General features: G+C 36.2%; 1 protein-coding gene and 1 pseudogene across 1 annotated transcript; both read right to left on the bottom strand.

The window, feature by feature from the left end:
• Nucleotides 1–3,886: 3,886 nt before the first annotated feature.
• Nucleotides 3,887–13,425, bottom strand: LOC18440227 (cucumisin). The gene is made up of 10 exons (XM_020670948.2): nucleotides 13,322–13,425; nucleotides 12,587–12,678; nucleotides 11,533–11,624; nucleotides 10,866–11,112; nucleotides 8,625–9,141; nucleotides 7,223–7,326; nucleotides 5,717–5,935; nucleotides 5,399–5,510; nucleotides 4,970–5,183; nucleotides 3,887–4,752 (listed from the first exon to the last, which is right to left on the bottom strand). The coding sequence occupies exons 1-10, from the start codon at nucleotides 13,409–13,411 to the stop codon at nucleotides 4,226–4,228; spliced, it is 2,214 nt and encodes a 737-aa protein (XP_020526607.2). The 5' UTR covers nucleotides 13,412–13,425; the 3' UTR covers nucleotides 3,887–4,225.
• A 2,444-nt stretch (nucleotides 13,426–15,869) lies between these two features.
• Nucleotides 15,870–17,561, bottom strand: LOC18440228 (dnaJ protein homolog 2 pseudogene; annotated as a pseudogene).
• Nucleotides 17,562–17,811: the final 250 nt, after the last annotated feature.

The raw sequence follows: 17,811 nt of genomic DNA, 5'->3' as shown, positions 1-17,811 counted from the left end.
AGGGGTACGATTGGGTTTCACAATGGTGATTTTTAGATTTTTATTTTGTCATTAATTAAAAATAGGGGCATTACGGATACTAACAAGATGAAAAAGAGCAGGGGAGTTCCATGAGAAGAGTCATGGACATCTTGTTAAACCCCTCTTCTGGTTGTGCCATTATCAATCGCAGCCGAGCCGCGCCGCTTCGATCGATTATCCGGATAGCCAAGGCGGAACTCTAGCAAAGATCTGAGAAAATTTGGGTTAGATTTCATTAGAACTTCCTCGCTTCGCTGAAAACTGCTTTCGAACGAGGACTGCAATCTATCGAGAACTTCTACGCGTGGTTCCGCTAAAGATCTCCTAAGGTGGCTCAAAGCCCCCGTCCCGTGGCTTTAGGCGGTATCCCATATGCCTGCCCTGATCAGGATCTTTGGGAATAATTCTACATTATAGTTCAGCGGAGGAACTTTATTGAGGGGGGGACAAGTTTGGGATTGTATTCTATGAGATGATTTATCGATAGTTAACGGGAGCTGGTGGCACTCTCGCTCTGCCTTTCCGGAGCTGAGATCTCACTCGTAACTTCAAATCTTTTTAGATCTCGCTTTAATTTTTAGGATTATCGATTCTATTCACAACGAAGCTCACTCTCGATACTTTAGGGATCTCGCTTCTGCTAAAGCATGGATCTCGATCCCATACACAATGGATTTCTCTCCCTCTACTTCACGGATCTCGCTCGCATTGTCTCACGAAACACGTTCCGTAGTATTATAGATGTGGTTCTTGAACAAATTAGATCTCGCTCCCAGAATTTTAAGATTGGGATCCCGACATCCTGAAAACTAGATCCTAACCTAACAAGGCTGTGACCCCGATCCTATAATCTATGGAGCTCGCTCACGAGGAAAGTGGATCCCGATCCCGAAAGTATAAGGTTCTCGATTTATGAAATCCCAGATTGCGACCCCTAGGAACTCAGATGTTAACTCCATGTCTATTTATTTGTTCATTATAGTCGGTGATTCGTACGTGCAATGGACATTTAATTGTGTCTATAGTAATTCAAAAAAAAGAAAGGCTTAATTTTGTATAGGGTGTGGTTTCTATAAGGATACAAATTACATCCTTAAACAATCCAATTAAGGTGCACCTTTAAATTTTATCATAATATGGAATTTTGGTGTAATATTTTTTTAAGATGATCTAAAATCTATTTTTATTTTCAATTATAAAATTTTAAACTTAAAAAATGGTATATAAATCTTGAATTTCTAGCACTCAAGTTTTTTTATTTTTTTCATACACTCATACATCTTGATGCCGATATGATCAATTAGAGACTTTTTCAACATTAAAATAACCTTTTCTGATGGATTTTTGCGGTGCATCCTTAGTTCTACATTTTATGGTTGCAACCTTATATAAACCTTTTCCTATATCTTTGATTTTATCAAATACTATATAATTCTCAAATGAGTTCCCAAATTTGGGTTCATATATATATATATATATATATATATATATATATATATATATATATATATATATATATATATATATATATATATATATATATATATATATTTAAAATTACCTTTATTTCTATGACAATAATTTTTTTGAAATTTTGAATAAATTTATTTTACCATTTTATAACTTTCTATAATAAACTTCTTTAAAAAAAAAAAAAACATTTTAATATAAAAATTAATATTTTTAGTAAAATTTTCATATAGTTATTTCTACCAAAAAATAACGGTGATGTATTTCCCGAATTTAAGCCTAACAGTAGCCATGTATGCTTAGGGTGCATCCAAATGGTACCCAAATCCTAGACAATATATTTCCATGTATACAAATGCCAACGTAAAGGTCATTCTCATATCATGTATACGAATTTGAAGAATACTAACATTAATCGTTCATAGCATTAGAAGATTATATTTCATACTAGATCAATGGGATTTAATTAATCCATGGACATCTAGGATTGGTTGTGCATGGATCTAGCCGCATGGACCATTGATAGATAGAACAATGGTTTCTAAATTTAACTAAATTGAGATCGCATTTGTATGAGAACGTGTTGCTGTGCTTAGTTGGTGCACGAATCCATGTGTAATGGAATTGGGTTCTTCATACAAGTGGAGTTCTACGATGGGGGGGCGAACCACCATTGTGCGGAATGCGATCCTGCAATGAATGGAGCTCGATTCTAGCCAAATAGGATAGTGGTATTGTTTAGATGGGGGTGAGACTCAACATTAAATGGGATCTCATTCTTGTTGTTGACGGGAGCACAATCCTAAAAGACATGGGAGCGCGATCCCATGTTACATGTAACGCGTTCCTTTCAAATAGGGATCTTGATCCCAATGTATCAAGATCTTGCTGCCTATTCAAACAGGATCTTGCTCCCTAATCAAACGGGATCTCGTTTCGTAAATACATGGAACACCTTCCCGTTAAATAGGGATCTCGATCCCAATGTATCGGGATCTCGTTCCCTATTCAAACAGGATCTCGATCCGTAACTTCTACCCTTACCGGAATTCGTTCCCCGAGCTCCAGAGCTTTGGGCAGCCATCGATTCGATGCTCCCGCTCCCGATAACTATGGATTTATTTTTGCTACAAGGAGGTTACAATTGCTACTGGTCAATAAATGACAAATTTAATTTGATGGCCTGAGGTACGTTACAAAGTTCCAGAATTTTTATTTTTATTTTAAATTTGAGTCTAATCAATGATGGACAAGAGTGAGTAGGACCGCCTTGCATTAAAAGTAAATGTTCTCTTTATAAACTTTTATGACTAGTTTAATTTAATAAATTCAATGCAGAAAAAACCTCGAAAAGGTGTAAATTTTAATTAATTGGTTTTTTTTTGTTTTGCCTGTTAATGCAAAATGACTTTTGTTTCCTTCGCTTTACTTGTCGGATTTTGGTAAAATTTTCAATCTATGTTGTTTTCTGCTTAATTGGCTGATTGGAGAGAAATGATATTTGCTCTCTTACATGATATCCATCAGTTTCCTTAGTTAGCTTTGTTCAATGTATACCTTGGACGACTTATCTTATACAAAATGGAGTAATTTTTTAAAAATTAATGCTCAAATAACATGTTCTCCAAAGGTCAGCCAGTTGCTATTTATTATCTAACCAGAATATATCACCGCTAAATCCTGTTGGAAGATATAGTTTTAGTGTTGAAAACTCTTACGATGACATGAAAATATGCTTCTACTTTTACTTATAAAATTTAAAACTCTAAAAGTGATATGGCTCGAGTAGACTGAACGCTTGAAAATCAACGGTCTAGGTAATGGATCACAAGATGTGCCATGTTTAAGACTTGAAATCCTTTCTTTTATACTCATACATTTCGAGATTGAAATTATCAGTTTTGGAGGGTTTCTCCAACTAATTTTTTTGAGATTTTTGAGGTGCCTCACTTTTGTTATATAAGGTTACGCCTTATATGAACCTTTCCCATAAATTATTAATCATCCTTTGCATTCAGGCGATAGTACATATTTTCGCCCCCTCCCCGCTTAACCCCCTCTCTCATATTTTGCTATTCTCTCTCTGTCTTTCTCTGCAAACCTCTCTTTTCTCTCTATAAACCACATCTCCGTACTCTTGCTACTCTCTTCTCTAGATGATGTACTAACCATAACTACGGCCATTAACGGGCCTAGGCCAGGCCCCGTTTCAGGCCATATGTTAAGGGTTGCAGAGCTAGGCACGGATCAGGTTTGCTAGGCCCAAAATAAGTTTGGGGAGGCCTAGTAACTCGGCCAAGTACCGCAAACATGGCTTGGATGTAACTGTTTCTTTGTAGTGATTTCACATAATATGACATGAAAAGGGGTTCCTACTTACAAATGTAGATATAAATTCACATAGAATTATCCAATAATTATTTTTCTTGAAAATTGGGAAAAAAAATTAGTTATTACATAATTGCCTCATAGCCATGGTCTGCTAATTAGGCATTATTACAGGATAGATTGCCAAAAAAAGAGGCCTCATTCTCAACTGATACAAAATGATTCCTTATTCAAAATCAAATGAAAACGACCAACTTCAATGAGTTCCTCAAATTTCTAGCACAAGGCTCCTAGAGTAGGGAGATGGATTTCTCACAATAGTACATTGAGAAGTTTATAATGAAAGAAACAGGCATATGGCTTGGCTATTTGGGATCTGGAGCTGGAGGTTTAATTTCAATGGAGTCTAGAGAAGATAGACAACTATAGGACTTCTCACAATGTGAACACCATCACTCCAAACTAGTGAAGTTGAAACTTGGAATGGCCATGACAATGATCCTTCAACTTTCACAATGAATGTTTTCTTCTCGCCAATCTTTTCAAATGATAATTGTGTTGGTTCAACAGAGACCTCAAGTGCTGTCGTGGAATTCACAGACACATAATACACTGATGTTGGCACACCGACATTTGTAACTGTTCTTGAGAAATTGGCAAAGAACGGTGTCCCACTACTGACATGGAGTGCAAAGGAAGGATAGTTTAGATCCAAAACGGTACCATTAGCGACATTTGAGCAACTACTATTATCTCCAGTCACAAGCCTAAGTTTCTCTGTATCATAACCCAGATTACACATCATTGTAATGTAATCCACTTCATTTGCATCGTATACTAGGCCAGGATCAACTGCTTTCATTGGATTAATATGGCCTGAACCAGAGGAGAGCACGTCATCATTGCCATAACCCAAGGGACCCACTGAAGTAGCTGCAAGAAATTTTTATGCAAATTCATGCAAAATAAGCATTTGCCATCATAATGGACCAAAAAGCTGCATCTTCATTAATTCCATCAAAATGCCAAATTTTATGATTCTTGGGCAAGACAAATTCTTAGTACCGATGAGGCGGTGATCTCCAAGCATTGAACCAAACATACTATAGTAAAAGAGGAAGGATATAAAGACAGTTAAGGGCGCCATTACCTGTGGTCATGAGAGCAGACTTGATGGCAGCAGGAGACCATGTTGGGTGGAAAGATTTGACATAGGCAGCTGCACCACTTGCATGAGGACACGACATGGAGGTACCGGAGATTATGTTGTAGTCCACTGACCTTTTGTCCCCTTCAAATAGTGACATGGGAGCAACAGGTGACCATGCAGCTAAAATGTCAGCCCCTGGAGCGCTTATGTCAGGCTGCACCACAAAATATAACCATATGATTAGTGACCATTGAAAGAAATTGGCAAGGAAACCAAGAGAAAACATTCTACTGTTAACATATTTCAGAAGAATGATGAAAACTCATTTGAAGTCTTTTCAAGGTGTATGGATGTTCACCGAGGTTGATAAGTAATTCATGTCGCAAGTTTTTACCAAGTAGAACTAGAAAAGGATAATAAGTTGTATACCTTGAGAATCTCTGGTGTAATAGGGTTTGGTCCTCTCGAAGAGAAGGACACCACTTCGGGAGCATTCAGGTCCTTTACGGCCTCACTGCTCAATATGTTGGCTCTTGGCTTGCTGTTAAAACACCAGTATAATATAGCACTCAACATGACATAGAAATAGAGAAAATATAAATGATGGTAAAGGAAGAAAGACCAAAGCTCTAAGATGTTTCAACTGGAACTTTAGTAGGCTGGATCAAATCTTACTGCATATCATTATTTACCAAGCAAAATAACTAAATTTATTGGGAAAGGAAGTAAAAATAAGATTTTCTTAACCTGGACGAGTTCATGAATGAGAGAACCTTCCCACCTTCTATCATGTCCAGAAGGGTTGCTGGCAATGGATAAGAAAAGGCGAAATCGTCAAATGCAACAAATCTCATGATCATACCCAAAGCATTAGCATCTAATGCTCCTTCCCCATTGTTTATCCCATCACAGAATACAATCTTTCCCTTCACTAATGTGCTGTCCAAAGAATTCGGTCTACAGAACCTGAATAAGAATACCAATAAACAAGAATTGAATATTCACCATTTGATTGTATGCTTAGATATTTGCTTTTTTGCTTATGTGATCTTAAGGATGTGTTAAGCATTCACAACTCACCCTCCGTGGGCAAACATTTGTTGTGAGCTAGGGAATTGGCTTGGGTCTTGGCCAAGCCAACGGTTTTGCAGCAGCAAAGCCCAAGACCAACATGGGCTTGCTGGCCGAAGCCGAATGGCATCCCACACAGCTAAGCATTATGGGTTGGGTTTTGCCCTGTTTGCAGCATGGTTAAATACATTTGAAAAGAAGATCCATCGTGGGAATGGAATATGGATTGTAGGGTGACAACCTTGAGAACCACAAAACATGTTCTTAACAATTGATAAATAAGGGACTATTGATCTAAGTATGTTCTTAACAAGTGATAAATTGTAGATTAGTAAATAGCACGGCCCTAAACTTGATTATGAAATAGCCTTAGTTTTATAAGTGATCCTTAGTCATAATTGGTTATAATCGTATCAAACTAGTTCTTCTTATTTAGAATGGTTAGAAATTTTTTTCTTGTAATGACAGGGATGCTACATCAATGTTTTGAAAGCAAAGAAGGTTTGAGCAGTGAACAGTGGCATGCCAAGCTGGCCCACTATAGCCCTTTTAGTATTCTCAGATAAAATAATAAGGATTGTATATTATGAGACCACTTATCTTTGTTACATGGAGTTCATAATTACTATTAGTCATTATATGTCAAATTGGATGACTTGAATGTAGCAAGAAGTTTGAAATTTTTTTTTATTAAACTTTGCGTCTAGTCAATAATGCACTCATAACTACTGGATTTAAGATCACGTACATCAATGATTGTGACCTCTTTGTACTAAAAATAAATTGTCTCTTTGAATACTTTTCAAAAATAATATTGTACCTCAAATTTCAGGTCTAGACAAAATCTCCACAATATTATCTCCATTGATTAAAAAGAAATATTCAGATGTCCCAAGGAATTATTCCTGAAAATTTTCTCAATCATTCTGAGAGAAAAATAATAGCATCTAACATGAACCACAATTTTGAAGAGCCCTTTATGCATTGGTTTGTTTCACATTCAAAAATAATTTGAAGTTATGTTTTTTTTTTTTCCTGAAAATAAATCACTTATTAGTGATGCTTTAGTGGATCCTGAAATTGCAAATCTAAAAAAATTCTCATATGCCTTCTTTAGTTAGTCCTTGGGAGTAAATACACAATTTGCTACATGAACTCCTTTACTTCATATCTTTTGCTTACGATGAATCATCGGAAGTGAAGCCTGCTGCAATATTTGGGGCATCCCCTCCGTATATAAGAGGGATGGAATCACCATCAAGCTTGAAAGTGTTTATGGAACTCCCCTGCACAACCAATGCTTTACTCTATTAGAAACTTTGTGAACACAAAGTATAAGGCAGCTTCTTGAATCTATCCTCAAAACTTCTTTTTTTAGTATGGTCTTAAAAATAGGGATCGGACCTTGGATTGTTAGGTCTCGAAGAGTAACTAGGACCAATTTAGCCACAGGGCGGATTCGGGGTCAACATGTCTGGCCTTAGCAATTTTCAAGTCAACCATATGATATAGTAGAAAATAAAATAAAATAAAATTTTAACATGGGGGTATAGATGATTTTGGGATTTTCTTCACCATGGGATTACCCATCCACCGATTACAACTTGAGTCGGGTCAATGAGTTTTGAAACCCCACATGGTCCTCCACTTACTGAGTTACTGTTTGTTTCTTTCTTTATTTTGTTTGGGGAATGTAGCCTTGCAAATTGTCCACACAATAGAAAATAAAGCCAGTACTCGAGTCATGGAAGCTGGCCTATGAGTTCTAGTGTGTCCAATGGATGTAAGCATTAATCTAGGACCCAGTGTCGGCCTATGGCCGAGGCTGAGTTGTGACAAGTTTCAAGGGCAACTCGCGAGGCACCAAAAAATATGTATAATGCATTAAAAATGTTAAAAAATATTTAGAAATCTGTTTTTAGATGATTTTCACGGTGTTAAGATGATATGGGAACTTTTCTTATCACAAGAGCCATTTTCTTTTTATTTTTTGAAATATTTGTGGTATAATTCAAATTTTTAAATGTCTTTTTTTATATGGGATTGTATACAATGAGGTCATTTACCTTTTGGTACAAAGATGTCACAATTAATTATAGTGATCCGATAAAAAATTTGATAGCTTGTGTTTATCACAAGGCTCCAGAAAATTTCTTTTGAACTTGTGCTTGGTCAATGAAATAAATACAACCACCCAATTTCACATCCAATAGTCAAGATCAATGGTGACCACCTTATGCCAAAAGTAAATCATCTCATTGTAAACTTTTTTTTTATTTTTTATATACCTTTTTTTCATCTTATGTAGTCTTTTAATATTTTCTATTATTTCTTTTAACTTTTCTCTGATTTTTAACCATTTTTAACGAATTTTCCCTCTTTTCTATTTTTTAACCTTTTTAGATGGTGTACATTACTCAAGCAAGTCCACTCAAACTCGCCGAGTTCACTCATCTCGGGCTGATAGTGAGGCCCCGGCGGGAGGCAATTCGAAAAACATCAAATACAAGTGGCCATTTTAGTAACAGGAAAGGTACAGTGTTATCATGTGTATGTGTGAGAGAGAAAGGGAGGAGCCTCATACCACAATGGTTTCATTATCTTCTAGCACCACCTTGCTTATAATCTTCCTATCCATGGTGGTCGCAGCCACGGTCAAAGTCCATGGAGCCACATTACTCACTGATCTTGGAAAGGGCCCACTATTGCCAGCTGAATTCGACGTCAAAACCCCGCTCCTCATAGCATGAAAGGACCCTATGGCGATACTGTCTTCGAAATAATCAGACACTGTGAGTGATCCGACCGATAAGGAGATGACATCCACACCATCCGCTATGGCATCATCAAATGCTGCGAGGATATCAGCATCTGAGCAACCTTTACTCCAACATACTTTGTAGACAGCAATTCGAGCCGAGGGCACCGCGCCCCGGGCTGTGCCAGTAGCGAGGCCAAATAAACTGATATTCGCTACGGCACGGCCGGCGGATGTGGAGGCAGTGTGACTGCCATGGCCCTGGGTGTCACGAGGCGATGGGTCCTCAAATTCCGGGTCGATTTCTCCATCAGATTTGTAGAAACGAGCTCCGATGATTTTCCTACATATACAAAATGATGGATAGATATTGAAGTGAGGAGAGAGACATTTGATTTTATTTTTTGATTTTATTTTTATTTTTACATTATCATTGTTGTTGTTATAAGTGGCTTTTAAAATAGGCAGGACCCCACATCCTCGTCATCATGTTTGTGGTTCTATTCTCACTGATACTACCCACTAACACCTTAAAAAATAATAATAATAATAATGCTTAAAGAAAAACGAGTAGCCTATTTTCCCTATTGAATTACCCAAAAAAAATAATAATAATGTTTTCATACATTATTATCATGTTTGAGTTATGAAAGTAATATATATCCATCCTAATAAAGGGACAATTGAATATATCTCCCCTCTTAAACTTTTTTCTTGCTATTCCCCTTCTCCATCATCTTCCTTTAGTAACCCAATGTTTCCACCCCTTTCTCTCTCAGAACAGACTACACATTCTCCTTTCTGTAACTTGTAATGTCATGATTGTTTGTCTCAGACTTGAAATATCTTGTTTCTTAAAAAGAAAATAATCTAAATGGCATGCTGCTACTGGTGTTTTAGAGCCATGTTGGAATGTGTCAAGTAATGTGATGTATGTTTGGTGATGTATATAGTTAAAGAGTATGTACATGATGCTCTTTTGGGAGCATAATTTACTTCTACTCCCTCAGATAGAAGACTTACTCCGGAGGACTTTTTCAATTTGAAATATTGGGAACCACCTAAGATCACTAGATGACTATTTTAAAAAATAATAATTAAAATACGAGTTTTGTAATATCTAGTACTCAAGATTTAAAAGTTGGATGGTCTTTGTTCAAGCTAGAGACAATTTTTTTCCAAGTGCATATTATTAAGGTTAACCTATGACTTGAAGAAGTTACATCCACAAAATTTGGGGACCTAAAGTTCATTATAGGTGGGGTTTTACTGGAGGGAATTAATTGGTAGCATACACCCATGGAAGTATAATATCTTTTGGCATGATTAGAACTTTTAAGTTGCATTACACTTGTGTAGGTGCTAATATCATTTCTTTTTTTGGGTAGTTTAGCCGAAGGAATCGAACTTGAAATATAGGGGTACTAATTGGCAGTTGCAAACCACTTAAGCCCAAGCTTGATTCATAAACTAATATCATATTTATGTCGGAAAGAACTTTGATTTTGATTAAAGGTATTTTCAGACATTTGAATATTAGCCGAGGAGCATTTTGGGTATGTTAAGAGCAATTTTGAAATAATGTACTAAAATTATTCGAAGGCAACAACCTCAACAATGAGTGGGAGGTTCCAAGAATGAAGAGGAGTCCGAAGCATGCAATTTATGCAAATTTCAATTTGGAATATGTGTGTTTTAAAGTTTATACATGTAAATTTGCCCCAATGTAAAGGGTACCTTAAGAGAGAGAAAATTGTCCTTAAAAGCAATAATTTTTAGAGTTTTTTTAATTTGATGAGAAAACGAAGCGAATTGGGGCTTCGGTCAATTCGAAAAAAGATTTAGACTTTTTTAATTTAATATAAATAAATTAAATATTTATATATAATAATAATAATAATAATAATAAATTTTAAAAAAATAAAAAAATATTTTTATATAGATATCTGTTAGGGCGGAAGCTTTAGCCGAATCCGCATGAAGCGAGGTGGCAGCACCAAATAGCGCATGGTTGTGTTTAGTGCTTTTTTCACGTTTTCTTTTAAAGAGAGAGAGAGAGGGAGGTACTTGTTGCAAGTGAAATTTGCAGAAGATTGGCAAATGCCCTTCCACTTTATTGGAGGCGGGCCAAACCCTTCATCACTGAAGCTCTTTGATTCAGGCCAGATGCCTGTATCAATCACCCCTATTACGACATTGTTTTCAATCGACAGGTTTCTGTTAGCGGAATCAGAAAAGCCCATGAAATCCCATGATCTTGTAGTGTGGAGCTGCTTGTTCTTGCTAGGAAAAACGGATACCACGCCATCCAAACCTGTAAAAAGGTACTGTTTTTTCATGTTTTCAAGATAGAGAAACAAAATGTGTTTTTAGGGGAGAGAAAAACAAAATCAGAGATAGACACCCAAACTGGTGGGCCAAACCAGTTGTCCACCGGTTCTTTACTGGCTCGCAGATTCTCCCGTGTTTTTTGGATAGGAAAATGACAAATAATATAAAAAACCGCTAAGAAACTGTGGGAACCGGGGCTAAATCTAGGACCCACAATGGTGTTCATGGGTTGGCAACGGTTCCTAGCCATTAAAATTTCACAAAGAAAAACATATGCACAAATTCTCCATTATCTACAGTATCAGACATGTGTGTGACGTCCATTGCAACTTGTGTGAAAAATATAAATGCTCCGATCTAAGCTGCATCTACTTTTCGTAACTAGGAAAGAAAGATTACTCACCTGACAACTTCTCACTCTCATGTTGGGTTAGCCTGGCTGCAAATCCATTGAAACTTCTTCCATAGCTATAAACTAATGATTTTGTTGCTGAGCTGATCAATTCATAACATGGAAGGTTAGTGAAGTGATGCGACAAGAACTTAAGGAAAGTGGCTTATTATTTATTTGTTTATTATTATTATTATCATAATAAGCATAATGAGTAATAGGGAAAAAAAAGAGTATATAATGAGACCATTTATCTTTGGTACAAAGTGGTCACAATTGATCTTGACTATTGGATGTGAAATTAGATTGCTGCATTTATTCTATTGATCAAGCTCAAACTTTAAAAGAAATTTTTTCGAACTTTGTGGAACACCCAAGCTATCAAATTTCACATCGAATCGTTGTAAGTAATTGTGACCACCTTGTATAAAAAATAAATGGTCTCGTTGTATGCAATCCTGTAAAAAAACAATTCATGAAAAGTTTTGATAAAGTTTTATATTGATTGTCTACTTAACAAAACTCACCTTCTTCTACGTGGGCTTGAGACGAGTTAAAAAAAAAGTCCAAAGCTTTCACCTTTAGAAAATATATCGTTACGAATCTTAATCCTTTGCATCATGATCTCTCTCTTCATACCAGCGCCAATACAAACATAAAAGGACGTGGGTGGTGCTCAGTGTACTTTTGTTATTTACCCGAATGCAAAATTTTTGTTTTTGTAGTTTTGATAAATAAAACGTAAAGGGGGAAGAGAGAGAAAGGCCCTGATTGTCATTTGAAAGAGTTTACAACACTTAATGAGGATCAAAATAGAAAAAGCTGGTAGGTACATTTGGAGAGGATGGAATGAAATATTGACAATCTTTTTAATATCGCTTCAGATGGATAAAAGGTGGTTACCGTAAAACGAATTTAATTTTCAGGGGTCAATAATAATAATAATAATAATAATAATAATAATAATAATAATATTATTATTATTATTATTATTATTATTATTATTATTATTATTATTGTTATGGTTCCTTATGAAGGCTTATGATTATTAGGAACGGATCCAAACCTGCCACTTAGGACTTGCTGCAATATACCAAGGTGGTGTGATGCAGCCGAGAAATCCCCTTGAGGACGTTGGCCCAGGTACACAATGTGAACCTGCATCATTGTCATAAACCACAATACTCTATCAGCCCCTAGACCTCCTGTCTCTCTCAATTGTGCCTTAACTATACATTTATCGTAGGTATAAGTCCACAAGCCACTATCATAAAAAAGCCCCAAAACCCGTTAATTTTCACTTAAACATTGATTATTCTATCAAACACTCAAAGTGTTTTAAATTTTCTTTTTTAATAACAAAAAAAAAAAAAAAAGTTTATATAAGTTGTCAACCTTATACTGTACAAGTAGGGTGCACCTCAAACTCATAGGAAAAGGTTGTTTTGTTATTACAAAATTGTCCAATTGATCATCCCCAACTCGATACATATGAATATGAAAGAAAAGTTGAATTTTAAGTATTTATAATAGTACATCTTGTAACACATAATCTAGACCATCCATTGTCAAGATATTTAAGTAGTCATAGATTTGCTAGATCTACACTATCTTTGAAGTTTCAATTTCATAATAGGGGTGAAAAATAAAGTTTAGGGTGATCATAAGAGTTTGACACCTAAAACAAATCTTATAACGAGGTTTCGAGGTGCACCTTACGGTGATTGTTTAAGGTTGACACCTTAAACAAACCTCATCCAATAAAAAAGATGCAATTTGCAAGAGAATGAATAGAATTTGCCTGTCTCTCAGTTTCATCGGCCTCTGAGAAAATATTGAGCATGAGCAAGCTGACCAGGAGGGTGAGAAGCCATGCATGATGGTCTTTCATGGTGTTTGATGGAGTCTAGTTGGTGCTTTATTCCAATGTTCATGGTACTAGTCCAATTTATAAGCCAAATCCAAAGCATATTTTTTTTGTTTTTACATCACTATATTAAATTACTCTTTTCTTTCTTGGAGAGAAAGAGATGTCCACAAATTGTGAAATACCTTTAAACAATTGAGATCTCTTTCTCTCTCTCTCTATCTCTGAATCATTTAAAGGATCAAGTTTTTATAGGGCCTAGGCTTTATGAAAACAAAATAAAGCCTCACCTCAAATCTTCATTTGGAAAGCACTTTCGGCATAAACAATCTTCATGATGGCTCTAAATTTAATTTCCAACACAGACAATACAATTTGAAGCTCCAAAAATAGTATAGATCTTGCGGATCTGAAAACACTTATTTTCATGATAAAATAGATGGTCTAAATAATTTGTTGCAATATACACTATCTTTTTAAAAGTTAATTTTTTTGTAAAACCATAATGTTCAAGTTGAGATGATCGATTTGAAAGTTTTTTCTAGCACTTGAATTGCAAATTTTTGATGAGTTGTGAGGGAAGGCTTTACTTATTTTAATAGGGCTGCAGCCCTATCAAACTATTTCCCCCATTTAAATGTACTTGGTGATAAGACAAATGTGCATTTGTGTTGGGTGGGGCTTTCACCTCGTAGGAACCACCCTTCCATGAGCTAAGATGATCTTCTTCCCAAAGGTACAAACTTATAGACAGTTTTAATATGTAAGCCAGCTATTTGACTTTGCCATGGAATTTGTTGTTGATGGATGTGCACAAAGGATTAGACAACAAATGGTATCCAGGGTAAAAGGAAGCGTATTGGGCTCCCTACCTTCAAGGAGGACCTAGTAGGTTTACATCATGAGAGTAAGTCAGTTTTTAGAGTGAGGTTCTTTTTGGGCTGACCTTGAGTCCATTAGGGCCTGTTTGGTTTCCTGAAATTTCCTGTCATGTGGAAATGTGTATCTTTACTAAAATTGGAATTTTCTTGAATATGAGTGTATGTTGTTTGGATAGCAATTGGTAGAGACCAGAAAGATGCAAATTCACTATTTGGATTACCTAGAATATGTTTTTCCTGGGAATTCCAATTTTTTTATGAATTATTGTTATGCCAAAAAATTATCCATGTCCAATATTATGGTTATTAAATCCTTTTTTCTAGAGTGAGGAGACATTTCAAACTTACCGAGCTTGCAATGTCATTTCTAACAATACCCAAAATTTTGATATGATATATTACTCATAAAGACGTATTTTATGGTGAAGCAACAAAGTGTGCGATAGGCCTGAATTTCATTTTATTTACGCCCTCAGATCATATTGCTATAACCTTTCACCGAGATGAATGCAAGAGATAGATGCAAAGAGACAGAGACAAATACAAGAGAGAGAGAGGGGAGAGGGAGAGGCCCATAATGGACCCAAGTGGGCCATACCATAGATAAAAATTCATAAATTAAAGAGCTTAAAACAATTAATCTGAAAGTCCATCATGCATCATTTTCAATCCATATTGAAAACCCATGTTCTAAGTTATTCCAAAATTACATCATTACCATAACATAATCATTTCATTTATTAGAGAGATAGGAAGTTAAATAGAAAATTGACTTGTTTGGTATTTAAATATATTTTGGAAAAATATTTACATATGTAAACACTTTGTAAGAAAAAACTTTTACAAACTTTCTTTTTACCATGTTTATTAACACGTTTAAAAAGCATTGTGTAATGAACTACGTATGTTTAGCAACTTGGTTGGTATTTAAGTATATTTTGTAAATATATTAACGCTATACATGTAATATTTACATATTATAACTACATTTATATAAGGAATTGTATACAATGAAACCATTTACATTTCATACAAGGTGGTCACAATTTCTTACAATGTGAAATGAGACCATTCACTTTTGATACAAGGTGGACACAACTCCTTACAACAATTTGATGTGAATTTTGATAGCTTGGATGTGCCATAAAATTCGAGAAAATTTCTTTTGAAGTTTGAACTTGGTCAATAGAATTCTCCTTTAGGCAGACTCCATAAAATTTGTTCAATACAACTTACAGCAAAAATTTGAACTCTATCAGTTTCAAGAAATATGAAATGCATCTGTTTAGGTGGAATTAATATTTCCAACTACTTGGCTTAAAAGGTAGAAAGTGATTTACCGCTGAAATGTGAACCCTCCATCAAAGTGCATCCAAACACATTTTTGACACATTTCCTTGAAACGTGAGTCCCAGAAATCTGAATCCTAAAAACCAAACGAGACCTTAGGGCAAAGACTCCCTTGCTGCATTGAAGAGAGAGAGAGGGGGGGGGGGGGGAGTTGGTAAAACATGAAATATTTTTCGATATACAATAATGTTTCTTGTTAAGACATGCAAACTGCATGTGCCAGGTTTGTGACACACAGCTTCCAATGCCTTTCACTGCTTAGGGCTCAAAAAGTCTGGAAATTGAACTGTGAAGTGGATGTACAGCTTCCCCTTCATGAAGGGGCTCCCATACATGGGCATGCCCTCATCGTATATCGCCTTGAATTGATTAGGCTTTACTACTTCCCCTGGGCTAGACTTGATAAGCAGTTGCCTGTTATCAAGGTGAGTCAACACGAACTGGAAACCTCAGAGTGCTTCAGTAAGGGAGAGAGTGTGTTCCACAAACAGGTCATCCCCCTTCTCTTAAACTTCGGGTGCTCCTTTTGTTGCAATACAAACACAATATCAGCTGTAATGCAATCCGGAGCAGTGTTCTCAAGCGGATCAAATCGGAACCTCTCAGGTTTTGGTGATTCGGTTGGGTATTTTAAAAAAAAATTAAAATATTTATAAAAAATTCTAAAAAATAAGGGATTTGTGTGTTTTTTAATCTTTTTAATCTTTGCAAAGATTGGAAAGTATTTTGGTATTTTTCCATTTTTTTTGGAAATTTTCAAGTATAACCCTGGGCACAAATCTTGTCTTCACTTATTTTCAACTTCATTTGGATAGGCATAGATCTTTTTTTTTTTTTTTTTGCTGATTTTCAACTTCAGTTGAATGTGTTTTATTTAATCATACTTTAAATATCTTATATATTTTTTTTAAAAAATATTTTTGTATTTTTTATTTTTTTAACTCTTTTTTGACTGTCCTGGACTTGCCCAATTAGACCCATTGAACCAGCCAGTTTATCGATTACTCAGTACCGGCTCTTGCCTGGTTTCCAACGCCAGTTCGATTTTATGAGCGCTAATCTGGAGCTTTATGAGCTTCTCCTGGGAAGGTGATATTCTGGCCATTTAGCATCCCCTTCTCACCCTAGCATTGTGGCCAGCGGTCCTTAGCGCTAATGGTCTTGCAGTCATTGCATGGGTGCTGAATCTGTTGAATCATTGAAGGCCCCAACTGTCTTATGGGGACCTTCATACTTGATCCTTGACAACCAACACATGTCATTGAAGCACCAAACTTTGACCCATTGCCCTTGCACTTTGAGCAGATGGTATTCCCTGAGAGGGAGAGTTTCTTTGAGGTGCCATTATAGAGCTTCTCAAGAGACACCTTCAGGGGATGAACCACATCGTCTCCTCTCCTCTGCCTTCTGCCTCGGCTGCTAACACCACCTCCGAATGGATTGCCGCCAAAAAAGAACTGGAAAACATCAAATGGGTCACAGCCTCCAGCACCTCCACCCGTTCATGGCTCGAACAATGAACATGGAGTGTTGATGGTATGGAAGTACATATAATCTCCCCATCTTCAACTCTTAGCTTAGAATTCGAAATCTTTTTTCAAAGTGCTAATCGATCAATTCTCCCACTTCCTGTCAACCTTCCTCCCCAGCCTCCATATCTCCATATCCCGTGCTCCGGAAACAAGAACCAAGTGCACCCATCCTCCCCACTCGATCAATTTGCGAAAGGATGTTTCACATGGATTACAAGGAAGAGGAATCTGTACCCATTCTTCATAGTTCATGTCAAGAATGAACATGTTGAACTTGATGAATTTGTCTAGTGCATAGCACACGCTGTCAACACACAAACTCGAACCCTCGCATTTGAGCTGGAATGGATTCACAATGCTATTCCATATTCGGTTATGCAAATGGATTTTGGAAGGGCATTTCGAATCCATTCTAGCTTAGATAAGAGGGTTCGGTTTTGTGTGTTGACAGTGTGTGCTATGTATTGGATAAATTCATCAAGTTTGACTGTTTACGATACAAATCGAAGATATCTTCGGAGGAAGATCCCTCACATCTCTACCACAAACTAATTTAAAAGTGATATAGAGTGGGACAATCAAATTATGATCTAAGGCCAAATCTATTAAAAAACAAATACATTTGCTCCCAGATCAATGGCAAAGCCAGCATTGATTCAAA

The sequence above is a fragment of the Amborella trichopoda genome, chromosome 8 (genome assembly GCF_054954075.1).
Source record: "Amborella trichopoda isolate Santa Cruz 75 chromosome 8, AtrichopodaSantaCruz75HAP2 v2.0, whole genome shotgun sequence".
NCBI classification, from domain to species: Eukaryota; Viridiplantae; Streptophyta; class Magnoliopsida; order Amborellales; family Amborellaceae; genus Amborella; species Amborella trichopoda.
This window is presented reverse-complemented; position numbering and strand designations above follow the sequence as displayed.

Coding starts and splice junctions, on each gene's coding strand:
- LOC18440227 (XM_020670948.2), bottom strand. CDS start 13,411: ATGAAAGACCATCATGCATGGCTTCTCACCCTCCTGGTCAGCTTGCTC. Junction 11,113..11,532: donor TGAGAGTGAGAAGTTGTCAG/GTGAGTAATCTT, acceptor ACCTTTTTACAG/GTTTGGATGGCGTGGTATCC. Junction 7,327..8,624: donor AAGATAATGAAACCATTGTG/GTATGAGGCTCC, acceptor TTGGTTGTGCAG/GGGAGTTCCATAAACACTTT.